The sequence below is a fragment of the Mytilus galloprovincialis genome, chromosome 13 (genome assembly GCF_965363235.1).
Source record: "Mytilus galloprovincialis chromosome 13, xbMytGall1.hap1.1, whole genome shotgun sequence".
NCBI classification, from domain to species: domain Eukaryota; kingdom Metazoa; phylum Mollusca; class Bivalvia; order Mytilida; family Mytilidae; genus Mytilus; species Mytilus galloprovincialis.
In genome coordinates this window covers 69,604,145-69,627,403 of record NC_134850.1, presented here as the reverse complement: position 1 = coordinate 69,627,403, position 23,259 = coordinate 69,604,145, and the positions used below count along the sequence as shown (strand labels likewise).

The 23,259-nt window shown below is 34.2% G+C and overlaps 1 protein-coding gene across 1 annotated transcript in view; it reads left to right on the top strand.

Moving 5' to 3' along the window:
* The window catches only part of LOC143056190 (uncharacterized), a 54,801-nt gene that overhangs the window by 10,216 nt on the left and 21,326 nt on the right, over positions 1-23,259 (top strand). The window contains exons 14-27 of the mRNA XM_076229271.1: positions 1,493-1,663; positions 1,935-2,105; positions 2,590-2,760; positions 4,608-4,778; positions 5,049-5,219; positions 6,455-6,625; positions 8,444-8,614; positions 9,349-9,516; positions 9,743-9,913; positions 11,196-11,366; positions 11,829-11,999; positions 16,151-16,327; positions 16,717-19,224; positions 19,771-19,791. Of these exons, the coding sequence (XP_076085386.1) occupies positions 1,493-1,663; positions 1,935-2,105; positions 2,590-2,760; positions 4,608-4,778; positions 5,049-5,219; positions 6,455-6,625; positions 8,444-8,614; positions 9,349-9,516; positions 9,743-9,913; positions 11,196-11,366; positions 11,829-11,999; positions 16,151-16,327; positions 16,717-19,224; positions 19,771-19,791 (4,584 nt within the window). The remainder of the gene's footprint in view (positions 1-1,492; positions 1,664-1,934; positions 2,106-2,589; positions 2,761-4,607; positions 4,779-5,048; positions 5,220-6,454; positions 6,626-8,443; positions 8,615-9,348; positions 9,517-9,742; positions 9,914-11,195; positions 11,367-11,828; positions 12,000-16,150; positions 16,328-16,716; positions 19,225-19,770; positions 19,792-23,259) is intronic.

The following is a 23,259-nucleotide window of genomic DNA, read 5'->3' as shown; positions in this document are numbered from 1 at the left end:
AAGAAGATGTGGTATGAGTGTCAATGAGAAAACTCTCAATTCAAGTCAAAATATTTGATATTTTTACTAATTATGTCTGTTTCTTTTGTTCACACATCGTTGTCAATATAATGGAATTGATGCAATTTCATACAAGTGAGAGTTTTAACGATCTATAAAACCAGGTTTAATCCACCATTTTCTACATACAAAATCGCATGTACCAAATCAGGAATATGACAGTTGTTATCCATTCGTTTTATGTGATTGAGCTTTTGATTTTTGCTATTTGATTAGGGAATTTTGGTGTTGGAGTTTTCCTCGGTTTTCAGAATTTTAATGATCTTGTAAAGGTTAATTTGTAATTACCGACAGAAATGATAAAAAACCAAACCGGTTCAAAGGACACCAGAATCTAACATCGAACAGCTATTCCCAAAAATGATAAAACTTCAGAATTATAGAATAGTTATCAAAAGTACCAGGATTATAATTTAGTACACCAGACGCGCGTTTCGTCTACATAAGACTCATCAGTGACGCTCATACAAAGTTGAAGAGCATTGATTTATCTAAAGATAAATGATTTACTAAGAAGCTATTGTCGAACTTAAAAAACGCTTTTAGTTGAACCTTGACTCCTTAAGGCTATGACGAATATTTGATGCTCACATGAAATGTGATTAAAGGAAAGACAGCTTAGAATCTACTAAGGATACACACAATAGCGTTAGTTATATCTGTCTGTTGAGTAATAAGTCTTTGGCCTCGAAAATATCGAGTTTGAGCTTTTGGATAAGAATAGATCCATATATAAGCGCTATAAAACAGCTTTTTGAAAGTAAATAAACTCATCATAGATACCAGGACTATATTTTGTATATACGCCAGACGCGCGTTTCGTTTACAAAAGACTCATCAGTGACGCTCGAATCCAAAAAAATTAAAAAGGCCAAATAAAGTACGAAGTTGAAGAGCATTGAGGACCAGCATTTCGAAAAGTTTTGCCAAATTCAGCTAAGGTAATCTATGCCTGAGGTAGAAAAGCCTTAGTAAAACGATTCCAAATACGATGCATTTTTATATGAATAACAGATGTATGCCATCCTTTTATACAAATATGTATATATATATGTAATTATTTGACTGCTTTACTTTGTGAACACATTTGTCGAATACCACTTCAACGTATAACTGATCCTTTATCATTTTGTAAAATCTATATGCATGCTGAGCCTCAAAGTGCCTCGCCAATTATTTTTAATATTAACTTTTATGATTTAATTTTATTATGTAAGTCACTAAGTATGACCAGTGAATATTTATGTAAAAACAATATACTTGATCGAAACCCATTTCATTTTTGAAATATTTTTGTTGGGCTTCAACAAATTTGCAAGGATTTGTATTTCATGTTATAAGGTATATTGTATTACTATTCTGTTTCAATTTAATGGAAATGTAATTGATTAATTAAAAAATGAAAATGAATTGAGAAAAATCGTTATTTTAGTTAATGGTGGATGGAGCGGTTGGAGTGCGACTTCCGGTTGTACTGTTGCGTGCGGTGGTGGATCAATATCGTACAAACGTTCATGCACAAATCCAGCACCAGCCCATGGTGGAGCAACCTGTTCCGGTTCAGACAGTAAATCTGAGTCTTGCAACACTCACAATTGTCCAGGTAGGAGCTTTGATCAAGCACTAGGATATTAGCCATCAAATATCAACATGTTTTTTCTTCAACATATATCCGGAAAATGTCTCCTAATCACCATTCTCAAACTTAATAAATGCTGGTCCTTTAACGTGATATGGCAATAAAGGGTCAGAAAAACGGAACGTAAGCCATGTTATACTATCAAATACACTGTGTTACTCATTTATTTCAAATATGCAATAAAATTGAAAATGGAAAATGTAAAGTATTTTTGAGAAACATCGTCTTTTTTTAGTTAATGGTGGTTGGAGCGGTTGGAGTACGTCATCTAGTTGTACTGCTACCTGCGGTGGTGGAACAATATCATATAAACGTACTTGTACCAATCCAGCACCAGCCTACGAGGGAGATTATTGTTCTGGTGAAGACACTAAATCAGAGTATTGTAACACTCACAGTTGTCCAGGTATGAGATTTATATCAGCACAATGTTTTCATATATTATAAAAACAAGTTTTTCAGCAGAAACTTTTGAAACTCATAATTTATGTTTGTAAGATGAAAAAAAAATGACCATTGTACAAAACGATTTAAATAGATATAAGAAGATGAGGTATGAGTGCCAATGAGTCAGCTATCTGTCCAAGCCACAATTTGTAAAGGTTGTGTTGTAATTGATGAAGTTGAAGTCCAATCAAACTTGAAACTTACATGTAGTTTACATGCTCCTTATGCTATGATTTGTCAAAATCTAACAAACATTAGAGTTTTTATCCCGATTTTATGGTCAACTGAACACTGAAAATGACAGTGGGAGTGAGTCATCCGTATACTATGGACACATTCTTGTTGTGTACTGTTCTCAAGTATACTGTAGTATTTTATCTGATATAATTAATTGCAAATGAAAAAAGTATTTTAAAACTAAATCGTTCTATTTATATGTTAAGTAAATGGTGGATGGAGCGGTTGGACTGCGACTTCTAGTTGTACTGCTGCCTGCGGTGGCGGGTCAATTTCATATTCACGTACTTGCAACAACCCTACCCCTGCTCACGGAGGAACCGATTGTTCAGGATCTAGGACAACATCAGAAAAATGTAACACCCATGCTTGTCCAAGTATGTTTTCAGTAAAACTAGTTACATATTTTATAGTAGTAATAAATCACACCTTTGTATTTTGAGTACTTTAAATGACAATTAAATGTAAACATGCGAATCATATTTTAATTTTTGTCAATGATTGATAAATATTTAATTTCCAGGGAGGCGGTCTCAATAAAAGAAAACATCAACATTTTAACAGGAAACCGATTAGTGGAGTATGATTTTGGTAATCGATATTCAGTACTACCTAACGATACTCGAGTTCTCGAGTACTCGTTGACATCACTAGTAAATAATTAATTTGAACATTGTAGAAAACGTTTTGAATAGAAAAAAGAAGATATGGTATGAGTGTCAATGAGAAAACTCTCAATTCAAGTCAAAATATTTGATATTTTTACTAATTATGTCTGTTTCTTTTGTTCACACATCGTTGTCAATATAATGGAATTTGATGCGATTTCATACAAGTGAGAGGTTTAACGATCTATAAAACCAGGTTTAATCCACCATTTTCTACATACAAAATCGCATGTACCAAGTCAGGAATATGACAGTTGTTATCCATTCGTTTTATGTGATTGAGCTTTTGATTTTTGCTATTTGATTAGGAAATTTTGGTGTTGGAGTTTCCCTCGGTGTTCAGTATTTTAATGATTTAATCTTGTAAAGGTTAATTTGTAATTACCGACAGAAATGATAAAAAAAACATACCGGTTCTAAGAACACAAGAATCTAACATCGAACAGCTTTTCTTGAAAATGATAAAACTTCAGAATTATAGAATAGTTATCAAAAGTACCAGGATTATAATTTAGTACGCCAGACGCGAGTTTCGTCTACATAAGACTCATCAGTGACGCTCATATCAAAATATTTATAAAGCCAAACAAATACAAAGTTGAAGAGCATTGATTTATTTAAAGAGAAATGATTTACTAGGAAGCTATTGTGGAACTTAAAAAACGCTTTTAGTTGAACCTTGACTCCTTAAGGCTATGACGAATATTTGATGCTCACATGAAATGTGATTTAAGGAAAGACACCTTAGAAACTACTCAGATACACACAATAGCGTTAGTTATATCTGTCTGTTGAGTAATAAGTCTTTGGCCTCGAAAATATCGAGTTTGAGCTTTTGGATAAGAATAGATCCATATATAAACGCTATAAAACAGCTTTTTGAAAGTAAAAAAACTCATCATAGATACCAAGACTAAATTTTGTATACACGCCAGACGCGCGTTTCGTCTACAGAAGACTCATCAGTGACGCTCGAATCCAAAAAAGTTAAAAAGGCCAAATAAAGTACGAATTTGAAGAGCATTGATGACCAAAATTTCTAAAAGTTTTGCCAAATTCAGCTACGGTAATCTATGCCTGAGGTAGAAAAGCCTTAGTAAAACGATTCCAAATACGATGCATTTTTATATGAATAACAGATATATGCCATACTTTTATACAAATATGTATATATATTTAATTATTTGACTGCTTTACTTTGTGAACACATTTGTCGATTACCACTTCAACGTATAACTGATCCTTTATCATTTTGTAAAATCTATATGCATGATGAGCCTCAAAGTGGCTCGCCAATTATTGTAATATTAACTTTTATGGTTTAATTTGTATTTTGTAAGTCACTAAGTATGATCAGTGAATATTTATGTAAAAACAATATTCTTGATCGAAACCCATTTCATTTTTGAAATATTTTTGTTTGGCTTCAACAAATTCGCAATGATTTGTATTTCATGTTATAAGGTATATTGTATTACTATTCTGTTTCAATTTAAATGCAAATGTAATTGATTAATTGAAAAATGAAAATGAATTGAGAAAAATCGTTATTTTAGTTAATGGTGGATGGAGCGGTTGGAGTGCGACTTCCAGTTGTACCGTTGCGTGCGGTGGTGGATCAATATCGTACAAACGTTCATGCACGAATCCAGCACCAGCCCATGGTGGAGCAACCTGTTCCGGTTCAGACAGTAAATCTGAGTCTTGCAACACTCACAATTGTCCAGGTAGGAGCTTTGATCAAGCACTAGGATATTAGCCATTAAATATCAACATGGTTTTCTTCAACATATAACCGGAAAATGTCTCCTAATCACCATTCTCAAACTTAATAAATGCTGGTCCTTTAACGTGATATGGCAATAAAGGGACAGAAAAACGGACCATAAGCCATGTTATACTATCAAATACACTGTGTTACTCATTTATTTCAAATATGCAATAAAATTGAAAATGGAAAAAGTAAAGTATTTTTTAGAAACATCGTCTTTTTTTAGTTAATGGTGGTTGGAGCGGTTGGAGTACGTCATCTAGTTGTACTGCTACCTGCGGTGGTGGAACAATATCATATAAACGTACTTGTACCAATCCAGCACCGGCCTACGAGGGAGCTTATTGTTCTGGTGAAGACACTAAATCAGAGTCTTGTAACACTCACAATTGTCCAGGTATGAGATTTATATCAGCACAATGTTTTTGTAACAGCCATTATGTTCAGTCAGTTACTTTGTTCCGACGGAACTTTTCAAATAGTTATTTCGTTCCGATGGAACTTTCCAACTAGTTGTTTTATTCCGAGCGCAGTCGAAAAGTTCCGGAAAAAAGTACCTAGTTGAAAAGTCCCGGAACAATATAGCTAGTTGAATAGTTCTGGCGGAACAGAACAACTATAAACGGAACTGTGTGATATGTTATTCCCTTTTTTAGTGAATTCTCTGAATGTAGCTGTCTGACTAGTTAATAAGTTCCGTTGGTAATTTTGACTTGTTTGTCAGTTCCGTTATAGACTAATTTGACAAAGAGGAACTTTGTGACTAGTTGATAAGTTCCGTTTGACTTGTGTGGTTAGTATATTTGTTCCCCCTTGAAAAGGTTCAAAGATAATATCTTGCGCTTTTACTTTGCATCAATTCTCCGAATGAAACTTTGTGACTGGTTAATAAGTTCCGTTGGAACTTTTGGGCTAGTTTGCTATTTCCAATTTTGACATTATTGCCAAAGAGGAACTTTGTGACTGGTTGATAAGTCCTTTTGACTTTAGTAATCAGTATCTTGGTTCCCCTTTAAAAGGTTCAAATATCATATTTTGCGCTTTTACTTTGCATCAATTATCCAAATGGAACTTTCTGCCTGGTTGATAAGTTCCGTTGGAACTTTTGGGCTAGTTTGTTAGTTCCGGTTTTGACTAATGTGTCAAAAAGGAACTTTCTAACTAGTTGATATGTTCCGTTGGAACTTTTCAACTAGTCACTTTGTTCCGGTGGAACTTTTAAACCAGAGGAAGAACAAAGTAACTAGTTAATAAGTTCCTCTGGATCTTTTCGGCTAGTTAGTTCTTTCCGCCCGGAACAAAAGAGCATTTACAAATGTAATTTTCATATATTATAAAAACAAGTTTTTCACCAGAAACTTTTAAAACTTATAATTTATGTTTGTAAGATCAAAAAAAATTGACCATAGTACAAAACGATTTAAATAGATATAAGCAGATGAGGTATGAGTGCCAATGAGTCAGCTATCTGTCCAAGCCATAATTTGTAAAGGTTGTGTTGTAATTACCGAAAGAAATGATGAAAACAAACTGGTTTGAAGGACAACAAAAATGTGGAACATTTTCTCATGAAATTAAATGCAAATAGACGAGGTTTATGAAAAAGTTTTTAGAAAATTGTCTTAATTTTAGTAAATGGTGGTTGGAGCGGTTGGAGTGTATCTTCCGGTTGTACTGCTACCTGTGGTGGTGGATCAATAGTATATAAACGTACTTGTACCAACCCAGCACCTGCCTACCAGGGAGCTTACTGCTCTGGTGAAGAAACTAAATCAGAGTCTTGTAACACTCACAATTGTCCAGGTAGGAGCTTTATATCAGCGATCACATGTTATACAAAAACAATTCACGTACTCACAATATATTATGTGATTGTAAGAAAGCTTTGATGCCTTCTGATTTTTAAATATTTAAAGAATTTAACTTTCTAACTGTGGAGTGTAATCAGAATACGCTTCGGAAACAACATTAGACAAGTTCACAATTGGGGCCGGTTGTTCTGGCTCTAGATCTAAATCAGAGTCGTGAAACAATCAGAGTTGTCCAGGAAGAACCTTTGTACCATCCATAGAATATTATATCAATATCATACAAACAAACTCTGCAGATACTTTTAGTTCTCACAATACAAAAATACTAATAAAAAAGGCAAGTAGACTTTTGTACAAAATAGTGTGAAGCTCATATCAATTAACGATCGGAGACGCGAAAAACCTATCTGTTCTCAAATTTTGTAACCCTTATAACTATTGTGCCCCTCTTCTTGCCGACTTGTTTCTTTATTATAATGAGGATGACTTCATACAGGTACTTCTTAGGAAGAAATATAAGAAGTTAGCAATATCCTTTAACTCTACTTTCCGCTATATAGATGGTATTTTTTCACTAAATAATTCAAAATTTGGTGACTGTCGAATGCATCTATCTCATTGAACTAGAGATAAAGGATACAACAGATACAGTTAAGTCGACCTCATATCTTGACTTACATCTAGAAATTGACAATGAGGTTCGATTGAAAACAAAACTTTACGAAAAAAGAGATGATTTCAGCTTTCCAATTGTGAACTTTCCATTTCTAAGTAGCAACATTCCAGCTGCAGCTGCATACGGTGTGTATATCTCCCAATTGATACGATATTCCCGTGCCTGCATTTCCTATCATGATTTTCTTGATAGAGGGTTGTTGCTCACAAGGAAGCTATTAAATCCAGAGCTCCAAATGGTGAAGTTGAAATCATCTTTTCGTAAATTTTACGGACGCTATCACGAGTTAGTTGATCATTATGGAACAATCGTTTCCCAAATGATATCTGATATGTTCCTTACGTCGTAACTACAATCCCCTTATCTTTCATGAATGTGACCTACCGTAATAGACTATTTACCGGATTTTTTATCACATAAATAACAAGACGGGTGCCACATGTGGAGCAGGATCTGCTTACCCTTCCGGAGCACCTGAGATCACCCCTAGTTTTTGGTTGGGTTCGTGTTGTTTATTCTTTAGTTTTTAAGTTGTGTCATTTGTACTGTTGTTTGTCTGTTTGTCCTTTTCATTTTTAGCCATGGCATTGTCAGTTTGTTTTCGATTTATGAGTTTGACTGTCCCTCTGGTATCTTTCGTCCCTCTTTTATAGTGGAAGATATTAGCAAGCAAAATCGAAGGAATTGTGCAATAACATTAACGGTGCAAATAATTGTTTTTAGATGGCCAACACCTTTTCTAAAATGGCTGTTTTTTCCAGGTTTGAAATACTTATTTTTCTGGAAAAAGTTTTCTTTGACCTTCCTTTAGAATAAAATATTATCGGATTTGGGGGCTACCTCCTTTTCATGTGACATATATACTAGAAATAATATTTGACATGTTCAGGGGTTGCGCATGCGCGAAAATGTAACAAAATTTGAGAACAAACAGATGTCAAGCTGTTAGCTGTATCGCTTGAATTGTTTAACAACAAACCACAGTAATCGCGATTCATGTCATACAAACTTTGAATACAATCTGCAATGCATTAAATGCTCTGCTGTCCATTATACTGTGTTATTCATCTGTTACAAGTGACTGCAACTGAGAATTGTTTGTAAATAATATCAAGCAAACCCATTCTATTTTAGTTAATGGTGGTTGGAGCGGTTGGAGTACGTCATCTAGTTGTACTGCTACCTGCGGTGGTGGAACAATATCATATAAACGTACTTGTACCAACCCAGCACCAGCCTACTTGGGAGCTTACTGTTCCGGTGAAGACATTAAATCAGAGTCTTGTAACACTCACAATTGTCCAGGTGGGAGATTTATATCAATGCAAAGATGACACATATTATACAAACAAGATTTAAAAAAATTCTTTTTGTGCTCATAATACGTGTTTGTTAATAAGCGTAAATAACATTGGCCGTTTAAATATTTTAAGATTTGACTTTCTAATATCGAATTTAATATTTTGTTTATTGATGATGTTAAAAGCAGAAGAGATCTTCGGAAACATTATTGTTAAAGTTTTTTGGAAGGTGAAACAAAGCCAAATAATGGGAAAGTTATTGTTGAACATTTTCGGTGAAGGACGTAACTCGAAAGTGGTCTTTTCTTCATATACTTTTAATATTTACAACATGTGTTTATCCGAAGAAATATCAACGATTTGGAATACTTTTAGTTGTACCTTTTTTCATGAATACCTTTGCAAAGTTTGTTTTCAGTGTTGGTATCAAAAGTTTAAAAGTTAAGTATCGCCTGCACTTTTAATTTACCATTATTTTCTTTAAATGTCCTGTTCCAAGTCAGGAAAATTGCAATAGTCATCTTATAGTTATTATGTGTGTGTTACATTGTCTTTTGTATTTTTTTGTTGCACTTTAGTATTTCTGTTGTTTCGTTTTTTTCTTCTCATACTTGATGTGTTTCCTTAAGTTTAAGTTTGTAACCCGGACTTTCGAACAGGGGTTTACAACTGTTGCCTTTGTTTACATCAGATAGAGTCAATTCAATCTAAATTTTATTTAGAAAAATCCTTTTTTAGTTAATGGTGAATGGAGCGATTGGACTGCATCTGGTTGTACTGCTGTCTGCGGTGGCGGATCAATATCATATTCACGTACTTGCAACAATCCAGCTCCGGCCCACGGAGGGAACGATTGTTCCGGTTCTAGTACTAAGTCAGAGTCATGTAATACTCAGAGTTGCCCAGGTAGGAGCTATGCATATTTTGTTCGAGTAATTCCAATGTCTGCATGTATTGTATATTGACTTAATTTTCTGGTGGTATAAATAATATTTCGAAATGAGCATGGGAGCTCCGAAAACAATTATTTTACTAATTGAACATACATATAACCTGTATAAGTCCATTGCATAGTCAAACTTTTATAAGCTTTGATTTATATATTTATACGGAAACATTAATTTGTCTTCAGTTAATGGTGGATGGAGTGATTGGACATCATGGGCAGCATGTTCGCTTGATTGTGGTGGTGGAACACAAAGAAAGACACGAACATGTACAAAACCAGCACCAACTCATGATGGATTAGACTGTGGCGGTGACAGCTCAGCTTCACAGTCCTGCAATACACATTTCTGTCCAAGTATGCGAACATTTGCATCATGTTTATTTTTATACACGTTGCTTCATATATTTTACATGTAATCATTGTTTCACTTATATATAATACATTTCCGTCTGGCAAACATTGGGTTTAAGGTTAATAGGGTGTCTTAATTATAATCTATAGAATTATTTAATAATTTGCCAAAATGTAGTTTATATCATGCTTTTCAAAAAATAATAATAATGGGTCACGGGGCTTATTTTCACACTACACGGTTTTCCATATTGACAGATTTTGTATAGATTATGCTTTGAAAACCCAATTTTCTGCAATATAGCGTAAAGTAAACCATAGAATTTTGAGATAACATATGAGAAGATAGCTTTAATAGTATGCATTCAGTTAAGAAAAAGAAAAAAATGGGGTCACCGGACCTGTATTATTGCTTCATAATAAAATAGGTAAATTCCTAACACATTCTATTTTAAAAGAACCTTTATCTGAATCATCTGCCCTTGCATTTGAGTAGCGTTCCCTTATGTTGCAAAGTTGGAAAAAAAAATAATCAAACAAAAGTTTTCTGTTTTTTGTTGTAAAATACAACTATAAATATGATAAAACATGTCATTTTCCATATTGAAATGAAAGTTCTCACACATGAATTTCCTACTTCTCTCAAAATTTGCACATTCTATTAAAGATATATACCATGTTTTCTTGTATTTCTAAATCCAAGCAATCAATGAGCAAGACACCCTATCTACCTTAAACATGTTTTACAGCTAGATAAACCTCTCACTTGGCATGGCAATTGCATATAATTCCATTATATTGACAACTATGTGTAAGCAGACATTATAGGTTCAAATGTCAACAATTGGGATACAGTAGTTATAATCCATATTAAAACAATTAACTGTTTATATCAACAAACACGAAATGGCATATAGACAGCAAAAATGAAATAAAAATATCAAAAATTACCATACCACAATAACAAAATATCAGGATGTGTAAGTACCGATTCACGTCATAAGTAAGAATATACAATGACAGAAAGGTGGAAATTTGACACGAAATTCAGATAATAAACAAGGTTAGTACATAGAATCTAAACGATAAGACTATCATGTATCGTTTGTGACGTAGATACGGAATAAATGTATATAGTGCCTTTACAGTAAACGGTAGATGGTCTGCTTAGGAACCTCGGTTTCACAAGTTTCATAAAGTTGTTGATTGACATTTTATTTTTATCAGACAACTGATAGTTATTATAAATTCATATGTTGTTAGTGTACTTAGTTGATCTTTACAGTAAACGGTAGATGGTCTGATTGGTCACCTTGGGACACCTGCTCTGTGACATGTGGTGTAGGATCACAAACAAAGACAAGATCATGCTCCAAACCAGCTCCAGATCATGGCGGGGAGGATTGTGGTAATGATGACTCAGCAACACAAACTTGTACTCAACAGGAATGTCCAAGTAAGTCAACATTAAATAAATAACGTTCCAGATTTCTAAACAATTGAGAGATTCTCCTCTGTTTTTTTAGTTCTGTATTTCTGAGTTGTTCCATTCACTCATTGGTACGTTTTGTAATCATTCGGAGGAGGCATCAAAGTTACAAAGATAAAATGAAGGAGTGTATAAAACCCCAAAGGAGACAAACAGGATGCGCCACTTTGTAAATGTGTCCTGATATGTATATTTCACAAGCCTTTCAATTCACAGCTTAAGTACTGCAGAATAAGTATAAGAACAATTCGTCGGTGTTGAGCATTTATCTTTAAACTATTATCTTGTCATTGCTCAAGCGTGATAAAAAGCATCGTCAGAGCCTCGGTTTCACAAGTTTCATAAGTTGATTGACATTTTATCTTTTGCAGGCAACTGATAGTTATTATATATTCATATGTTGTTAGTGTACTTAGTTGATCTTTACAGTAAACGGTAGATGGTCTGATTGGTCACCTTGGGACACCTGCTCTGTAACATGTGGTGTAGGAACACAAACAAAAACAAGATCATGCTCCAACCCAGCTCCAGATCATGGCGGGGAGGATTGTGGTAATGATGACTCAGCAACACAAACTTGTACTCAACAGGAATGTCCAAGTAAGTTAACATTAACTATATAAATAAGGTTCTGTATATAAACGTTACACAGGTACTCTAATTTATTAGCAAACGATTTCCACTTAATATTCTAGAAATTAATGTGTTCCAGTAAATAAGAATACAAACAGAAATAAAATTATAAAATTATAAAAACACATAAATGTAATCTCTATATTGAAAGACCAAAGCTGATATATTTAAGAATTAATGAACTTGTATAATGTATTTTCATACTGTGACCAAGCGTATTAGAAACAATTACAGATAATATACACAAATTTACAATAGTACAATAACACAATGATGGGATGTATAAATACAGAGCCACATCATATATGTATCAAAGAAACATAAATAGGCATATAGACAAAGCACATTTGCAAAAATTAATAGAGAATGCAAACATTTTTTCAATAGAAAGTGATCTTAGATGTCATCTAAAAGCGTAAGATTATGATATTATATTTTATCATGAGAATGAGATAAGTCATTATGTGTCTATAGCAGAAGAAAACAATCTTGAGATCAACATATAGGCGTCAACAATGGAGAAGTGTTCAGAAAACAATATAAAAATTACTAGATTTTCTATATCTTATCAAAATACATGTTTGACTACAAGTAAAATAATTTGAATTGAATACTGAAAACTCCAGCCCAAATTAACGTATGTATCTTGATTTATTGAATAGTCATTAAGGGCATATCCAACAGTTTATTTTTGACGGTGAGAATTTTTTCCCGTAAATATATTTCATTCTTCAATTGACAGAGAATAAAATTTTGCCAAAAAAAATATTTGTTGTCGATTTCGTTTTTGCAAAAAATACTGCTGAAAATTGGACATTTTTGCAATTTTGAAGAAACAAACGTTTTTTATTTAAAAAAAAATATGATTTTTTAATCAACATATACTTATATAATGGGGCTCAAATTGAAGCAACATAGTTCAAGATGGTTAGAAAAATCTAACTTTACCATTTAAAGAATTAATTCTTACTCAAATAAAGCCAAAAACGTCATGGTTATCCCCCAAAACGGCAAGAATTGTACATTTGAAATGCACATTTTAGATTTTTTTTAAATATTTCTAACGGTGTCGATTTGACCAAAGTAAGATATGTTATTCTTTGAAAATAATGGAACGTCATAACGTTTTGAAAAATATTTGTCACCATACTCGTTTTTGAGAAAAATCCAGTAATATAATATTGTTTACTCTATCCCTTCCGTAAGCCTCACAAATTGCGCCAAAAATTAAGACGTTTCGGGACGTAACGTTATATTTCCCCGCTAATTTTTCAAAGGCAGTGCGACGTTGTTGCAGACTGTGACTTTGTTGGATAGTTGTCTCGATAGCACTCATATCGCATCTTCTTATTTATAATGGACCAGTATCTGTACGAGATAATAATTCAGTTAGCTTTACTATTGTGTTCGTCAAAATTGTGAAACATGCAAACAATTAATCCGAATAATTCAGTCGTTATATTCCGCTGATCTAAGATTACAAGTAGGAGAGATCGATTACGGAGAGGGACTGAATTATTCGGGTTAGCAAACCATGGAATTACAAACTATTAAAATAGTCCCCGTCTCTGGTATACGGTATTTCATCCCCCTTTTAAAACAAACGAGTTACACGTTAGAAATCCGTTTCTGTGTGTCGGTCTATAGTACAAAGCAGGGTTAATTTTCATATTATATTCACATTTGATGTTTTTGTTCTGATTATTCATTTTATATGCCACTTGACGTCCGTCATCCATAATCATTATTTATTTTACCGTTACTTTACAAAGAAGTGTTTTTCTTACTCTGACTTATATTACACTGTCTATTGTTTCACATATCGAAATCAATAAAGAGCACGTGAAATTTTGCAACCAAACACTTGTCTAAAATCTCTCCGACTCTATATTATATATTCATGTTGCAGTTTTGTTTTTTCTTTCTTTACAAGCTTCTAGCTATAAAAAAAATCTGTATGTTGACTCTTAGTGTTTTGAATTATATGTGTCGTTGGGTTGCTGTCGTATTCATGTATACCTTTAAAATCTTTTTCATAAAAAAAGGATTGATTGGGTATAGAAATATTCACATCTCTGGACTGCTCCCATCCAACAGTTACGTGTATATATCTCAGATGTATAAATTTGCAGCCTCGTTTAGTCGAAATAAAAATGTCGTAATATCAGACGCATAGAGTAAGGAGAGTTTCGCGCTATCTATACGTTAAAATACCATCTAAATAAATGGTTGAAGCGATATACGAACTTCGAATAAAATCTATAAACAACAACAAAGGTCACATGAATCTTCAAATAAGTCGCATCTGTTGCGCCTTTTGCAGTTGTAGATGAAAAAATACTTTGATTAACAAAACAGTTCAGTAAGACATTAACTTGGAAAATAAACGAAACGGCCGAAAAATGTTGAATGTTATTATAAATTGTGGCCATTTTTTTCGTGTGTTTTTGCTTTTATGACATATTTACAATATATAAGTATATGAAAAATAATTTTTCCACATAAACGAGCCTGACTGCCGTGGTATAACGCTTCAATACATGAGTTATTGCATATATACACAATGGAAATTGTTTTCTGTTCTACTGCCCTCTACATAGTTTGGCTGCATACAATGTAACCACTGATGGAGACATTGATTATTCAAACAACTGAATTCAAAGAGAGAGATGCGGAAAGAAATTCTAAAATTTTCGTTTAGAAATAAGATATAAAATAAAAATAAAATACCAGAACTGGAGTACTGTTTGAGACACTTATCAGTTGAGAACTAATGATTATGCATCACTTTATGAAACTGATGAATTGATTGCTCCCGTGCTCCAGTGGCAAATATCTCACGCATATTTACGACGAGGCGAGAATGGATCTGAAGTAAATGATTGATAAATGTACATTATCAAGATATAAAGAGTGTACTAGTGGTAAAATGTATGCCGTACTAGATAAAGTTGAATAATGATGAAAATATTGACTTAAGCTATTAGCCCCCCTGTAAATATATTAGCACTTCAACGCAAAGCTAGATGCATGATAAATGTTAGTTTTACGCCGTATTTTATTTTTCTCAAGAAACCATTTTTTTCATCTTTCTCAAGTAAAACCAAACTTTGAGGTTTTTTTTTATCCTGAATGACAATCTCTCGGAAAAGTTTGGTAAAGAACTAATTACAATTTGTGTTGCATTCTAATGCAATAATAAATCATTACGCATTTCCTTTCTACTGTATTGAAGATAATTTTTATAAAACGGAAACTTAAGTGAGTATGGTCTAGTAATGATTAAGATAATTGTAGTTTTTTTATAATAGACAAAAAGGACAAATATATCTTTTAAGTTTTGAGTTCTAGTTCTGTTAATATTCTGTATGAGTTTTTTGCCGATTCCCGCCGTGCCCTTTCCTTTGAGGAAAGAAACCGCCCTTTCCAGACGGCCATTATGACGTCGTTGAAACACCGTGAAATTACGGGGAACAATAGACGACGGTTACGTTTGTTATTACCTCCCCTGAAACTGTTGGATATGCCCTTAAGTTAATCAAAGATATAGTTTTAAAGTTTCAAACTGTACGATTTTTTAAGAATAAATTTTATAGTTCAATTCGTATCAAGAATTTTTACTACTCTTATTTTTGTTTTTTGACAGATATTCGTAATCCTATGGTTTTATCCACTCAGTGGCAGTTGTAAATTTGCACGCGAACCGCTTCTTTTCTTTTCATTATTTAAATATATGTAGTTAAAAAAGCTGTTTTGTTTTTCTTCATCTTTGAAAGAAAGAAAAAGCCTATCTTAAATGTATGAAAACATTAGAAAGAATCATTTCCTACTGAATTTTAAAGCAATTTTTGTATCACAAAAACAGGAATACGCGTGTATACTTTATTCTGCTGTTTTAGTTCACTTATTTAAATACTATCAATTAAAAAAAATCTGATACAGAGCCTTTTATTTTAAAACATAAGAGCGAACATCCTCAACAGTAGGTTAATTTGTGTGTTTTGAACATTTTCTTAATTTGCGCTTGTAACATACCAGTTTTTGTTTCAATAATAAAGTACTGTAGTGGAAGTTTTTCAAGTGTTGAAAGTTGCAATACAAATTAATGTATTTTGAAGAAGTTATAAATGGGGAATGGAGCGACTGGGTCAACACTATTCGATGTAGTAACGATTGTGGAGGTGGCATTGAAACATATTACAGAACTTGTACGAATCCTGCTCCGTCCAATGGAGGTGCTCATTGTACTGGAATCAAAACAAAGGAAGAACCTTGTAACATGCACGATTGTCCAGGTATGTTGGTAAGATAACTTAATGTGAGGGTATAAAATAAAATAACAAACACATAAAGAATTGCAAACACAACTCTAAACAGAAAGTGCATACGCAAATGGAAAAGCTCGAACACATCAAACCAATGAATAATAACTGTCATAATCCTGACTTGGTACTGGCATTTTTTATGTAGATAACTTTCTTTTTTGTGTGCATTGTATTGGTTTTACAAATTGCGCTTTAGGAGAACATGGAGAAAACATTGTCAAAAGCATAGAATATCTTTATTGTCTCAAAACATACTGTAATTAATTAAGTTAAATGATCATCTTCGAATTGAAATATATCTTGAAATAAGAAGCTGTTATTATCAAAGTACTAGTTAAGTAAATGCATTTATATTTCAGCTGAAACTACTACAAACAAAATATTGATGTCCACAACAACCAATCGAATGCAACCATCAAGTACCAGGGATCACTTTAAAGATCCTACAGGAATGCATGCCTCAACAACAAATGGATTGTCTCCTACCCTTACTTCAAGCGATTCTTACGTACGTTCCACTGTACCAACTCGAGGAATGTCGGAGCAATCGACCACCAAAGATCTTAACTTCAACCAGTCAGGACCAACTCGTAGTATGTCAGAACAATCGACTACCAGAGATCCGTTTATAGATCCAACAGGTTCATCTCATGGAATGTCAAAACATTCGACTACCAGAGATCCGTACATAGATCCAACAGGTCAATCTCCAGGAATGTCAAAACATTCGACTACTAGAGATCCGTATATAAATCCAACAGGTCCATCTCCAGGAATTTCAAAAAATTCGACTACCAGAGATCCGTATATAGATCCAACAGGTCCATCTCCAGGAATGTCAAAACAATCGACTACCAGAGATCCGTATATAGATCCAACAGGTCCATCTCTAGGAATGTCAAAACATTCGACGAACAAAGATTCGTATATAGATCCAACAGGTCCATCTCCAGGAATGTCAAAACATTCGACTACCAGAGATCCGTATATAGATCCAACAGGTTCATCTCCAGGAATGTCAAAACATTCGACTACCAGAGATCCGTATATAGATCCAACAGGTCCATCTCCAGGAATATCAAAACATTCGACTACCAGAGATCCGTATATAGATCCAACAGGTCCATCTCCAGGAATGTCAAAACAATCGACTACCAGAGATCCGTATATAGATCCAACAGGTCCATCTCTAGGAATGTCAAAACATTCGACTACCAGAGATCCGTATATAGATCCAACAGGTCCATCTCCAGGAATATCAAAACATTCGACTACCAGAGATCCGGATATAGACCCAACAGGTCCATCTCCAGGAATGTCAAAACAATCGACTACCAGAGATCCGTATATAGATCCAACAGGTCCATCTCTAGGAATGTCAAAACATTCGACTAACAAAGATTCGTATATAGATCCAACAGGTCCATCTCCAGGAATGTCAAAACATTCGACTACCAGAGATCCGTATATAGATCCAACAGGTTCATCTCCAGGAATGTCAAAACATTCGACTACCAGAGATCCTTATATAGATCCAACAGATCCATCTCCAGGAATGTCAAAACATTCGACTACCAGAGATCCGTATATAGATCCAACAGGTCCATCTCCAGGAATGTCAAAACAATCGACTACAAGAGATCCGTATATAGATCCAACAGATCCATCTCTAGGAATGTCAAAACATTCGACTACCAGAGATCCGTATATAGATCCAACAGGTCCATCTCCAGGAATGTCAAAACATTCGACTACCAGAGATCCGTATATAGATCCAACAGGTCCATCTCCAGGAATGTCAGAACATTCGACTACCAGAGATCCGTATATAGATCCAACAGGTCCATCTCAAGGAATGTCAAAAAATTCGACTACAAGAGATCCGTATATAGATCCAACAGGTCCATCTCCAGGAATGTCAAAACATTCGACTACTAGGAACCCTCATTCAGATCCTACTGGACCAACTCGAGTAATGTCAGCAACATCGACCACCAGGAACCCTCATTCAGATCCTACTGGACCAACTCGAGGAATGTCAGCAACATCGACCACCAGGAACCCTCATTCAGATCCTACTGGACTAACTCGAGTAATGTCATCAACATCGACCACCAGGAACCCTAATTCAGATCCTACCGGACCAACTCGAGGAATATCAGCAACATCGACCACAAGCAACCCTCATTCTGATCCTTCTGGACAAACTCGAAGAATGTCAGCAACATCGACCACCAGGAACCCTCATTCAGATCCTACTAGACCTACTCGAGGAATGTCAGCAACATCGACCACCAGCAACCCTCATTCAGATCCTTCGGGACCAACTCGAGGAATGTCAGCAACATCGACCATCAGGAACCCTCATTCAGATCCTACTGGACCTACTCGAGGAATGTCAGCAACATCGACCAACAGCAACCCTCATTCAGATCCTTCGGGACCAACTCGAGGAATGTCAGCAACATCGACCACCAGGAACCCTCATTCAGATCCTACTGGACCAACTCGAGGAATGTCAGCAACATCGACCACCAGGAACCCTCATTCAGATTCTACTGGACCAACTCGAGGAATGTCAGCAACATCGACCAACAGCACCCCTCATTCAGATCCTTCTGGACAAACTCGAGGAATGTCAGCAACACCAACCACTAGCAACCCTCATTCCGATCCAACTGGTCCAACTCGAGGAATGTCAGCAACATCGACCACCAGGAACTCTCATTCCAATCCAACTGGTCCAACTCGAGGAATGTCAGCAACATCGACCACCAGAAATCCTCATTCTAATATGACAAGCTCAACAGAAGGAACAGGTTCATCAACAAACAATGGAATGTCTACAACGACAACCATTGCTACAGGTTTGAAATACTATTGATTATAACTTAAACTTATTCCAGGAAATATTTTTAAACCTTTAGTAGGATTTTTTAAATAATTATCCTTAAATATATTTAGGAACTAAAATAAATTGTCGGTTCCAATTCTATGGCAAATGTGACGTCATGCTACCCTGAATCTATGGCAGATTTTTTACAATCCTTGTCTATGACAAGTTTTGAAATTTCCCAATCTATGGAAAGTTTGTAATTTCCTAATTTTTGCCGGTTTTAATTATTGTTTCCAAATCTATGGTAAATGTCGTGCAAATGGAAACCAATGTAGTGCATATACGACCAATGACTTGTCTTAACCAAGCGGACATGTACGCCATAAGTTTGAATCCTACACATATATAAATATGTTTATAAACGAAGCTCTGGTAATTGCATTAAGTATGATTAAAAAAATCCATTTATGGAGATAAAGTTCATATCGCAATACCTAATAAACTATGAAGAAATCTTGAATACGTACATCCAAGACGATGGTTTTTCTTCCAGTTATAACATTTGTTTTTTTTCCAGCTGAAGTACAACTAGAACCTGGTAAGTAATATAAAGAATTGGATTACGATATCAATGCTCAATTTGTAGAGAGAAATATAAGGTAATATAAACATCAGAAACAGAAATCCACACCAAATAATAAAATATATGACACATAATTATGGGGGATCATGACAATGGGCTTTGCCAATCCTTATTCAACATGCAACTGCAACCTGTAACCTTCAAATAGTATTAATTTTATTTCTTTATAAAAGAGACGTGAAATTTATAAACGTGACTTTCAAAGTCATTATCCGAAAACAATCTGGCAAGAAATGAAAGATGACGACAAGACAGTTCACAAAGCACAAAATAGAAAAAATTGAGCAACACGAACCCCACCATAAAAAACAGGGTTGATCGTCCTGCTTCACAAGTGATACCTATTTTGTTGCTCATGCAATATACGTAGTTATTTATTTTGACCAAGTTGACATATAACAGTAAAAACTGCATGGGCAAATCATTCGAATGTTTCATGACAACATGGACAATTTGGCTCCATGTCGAGTTTTAAGAATTTAAATATAATCAGTTTTAATTTATGTTTTTAGATTTTAACAGCGATTGTATGATTCTGCTTGGAAATTGGAAACTGGTTGCAATATTGTCGACACTATTTGCCGTGCTTATAATATAAAACAGTTACAGAATAAAAATAAATTGTTATCATATTTCTATCTTATATAGTATAATACTTTTTTTTGTATTCGTTGTATAAAAAAATTAAAATAAATTGTTTCACAATAAGTCGTTGTTTTAATTTTTTTTATATGCTACATATTTTTGCATAGTTATGAATAATTCAACATAGAAAACTAATAAAGATAATAAAAACAAGAACATCACAAAAAACGTGCTGGATCTCAGGTCATCCGGAAAGGGTAGACAAATCCTGCTGCACATGCACCGATAATTGTGCTTCTCTTTTTAAATATGCAGATAAGTTATAGCAAGCAATTAGAAAAATTCTCAAAAATACGGATTGAAAAAAAATCAGTCCTTCTTAAAACATTAAAGGGACATTGTTTATGTATATAAACTCATCACAGATACCAGGACTAAATTTTGTATATACGCCAGACGCGCGTTTCGTCTACAAAAGACTCATCAGTGACGCTCGCATCCAAAAAAGTTAAAAACGACAAATAAAGTACGAAGTTGAAGAGCATTGAGGACCAAAATTCCTAAAAGTTTTGCCAAATCCAGCTAAGGTAATCTATGCCTGAGGAAGAAAGCCCTTAGTATTTCAAAAATTCTAAATTTGGTAAACAGTTAATTTATAAATATAACCATATCAATGATAATTCATGTCAGCACAAAAAGTGCTGACTACTGGGCTGGTGATACCCTCGGGGAAATAAATCTCCACCAGCAGTGGCATCGACCATATTTATTGTATAAGCTTACAATTAAAAATATAAATTAAGTGCAAATAAATTCACAAGTTCATATTTTTATTCCATAGAAATGGAGTTTTCTAAAAAGACTGACACACTGATGTTGGAAATAATGACTCCACACTTATGACAAAAACATCGTGTATGCCTTGTTTAGCTCTTCTACGTCTCAAAGTGAACATGTGAGACATTCAGTTAATTTTTAAGTCTATAAAATTTAGTTATAGTTAATGTAAAGTCGAAAAAATACTAAACTCCGAGGAAAATTCAAAAAGGAAAGTCCCTAATAAAATGGCAAAATCAAAAGATCAACCACACCAAACGAATGGATAACAACTGTCATATTCCTGACCTGGTTCATACATTTTCTTGTGTAGAAAACGGTGGATTAAACCTGGTTCCAAACCTAGCTATATCTCACAACTATCAGTTAAACCAACTGAGAGAAATAAAAATATTTCTAAATTATATTTTTTAGAGGACAAAAAAGTCGTCCGTTCTGTATATTAGATTTCCTAAAATGCATGTCTTCAAAAAGGTTGACATGTTAACGACAATCCTGTTCTACTCTCAGTAGGCCGTAATAATGGATTGACATTAACAACGTAGAGCAGAACTAGTGCAATGAAACATACCACATGGAGGTACATTAAAAAATGTTTCTAATCAAAAATGGTGTTTCACTTAGCCAACACGAGCAAATGATTCAAAAACTTACTAAGAAAAGACATATCTTTGAATTTATATATCCTCAACGATCAATTCAACCCAAATCACAAGCACGGGTATTGTTGTCGCACCAATTTACGATCCTTAAGCTTTTGAATAAAATAATCAGTAAACAAATTTTGTTTTAAATACTTTTGAACATCATCAATTTTACAGAATGTATCGACAGGGTAAACGTCTCCTGAATATTATACATCGTTCAAGTCGCAAATATTGGGGAAAGTATTATAACAAAAATAAAAAACTCCCAAGGAAAATTAAAAAAAAAAAGTCCTTTATCAAATGTTAAAATCAATAGCTTGAAAATATCGCACTCGGGTAATATACAGAATAGACGACTTTTCTATCCTCTAAAAACATTAATTTAGATTTGGTATGAGTGCCAATGAGACAACTCTCTAAGTCAAAATTTATAAAAGTAAATTAGTATAGGTCAAGGTACGGTCTTCAAAACAGAGCCTAGGCTCACACCGAATCCCAAAAAATTACAAGTGTAAAACCATTCAAACGGGAAAACTAACGGTCTAATCTATATAAAAAAAACGAGAAGGTATATCGAGTGCATAATCCACTAGACATTCAACAACCGACCATCAATTTATCAATCTAGTGCATAGTGTTGACTGTATCAGTTGATTGATATCAAAGAGCAGCAGAAGATAAGACGAGAACAGATATGTATATTGGTGCTGTTAAAAATATCAAAACTATACTGGTCTATTGAATAAATGTTGCACTGACTGGGAAAAGGATCCTTTATAGCTTGCTGTTCGGTATGAGCCAAGGCCCCGTATTGAAATTTTTGGAGCTCTAATGGTGTTTTTTTTAAATTGTGACTTGGATGAAGAGTTGTCTCAATGGCACTCATACCTATCAACTTATGTCTATCAAACAAAAAAGCACTGTAGATACATTTTTTATCATTTCTTCCATGCAAAATTAGGAAGACCCTCTTCCAAATAATTTTGTCGTTCAAAGTATTTCAAAAATGTAGTAGAACAATAACATAATGGTGGGATCGTTAAAAGTACAGAGTCACGTTATAGGATTTTCTTATCCCAGGAATAGATTACCTTAGCTGTATTTTGAACAACCTTTTTGGAATTTAGGGTCCTCAATGCTCTTCAACTTTGTACTTGTTTGGCTTAATAACTATTTTGAACTGAGCGTCACTGATGAGTCTTATGTAGACCAAACGCGCGTCTGGCGTATTAAATTATAATCCTAGTACCTTTGAGTATATGTAACAAAGAATGACAAAAAGTCACACGTACAAAACACACCATCAAAAATGAAAAATAATACAAACACATTGACGAACCACGTCAAATGTATA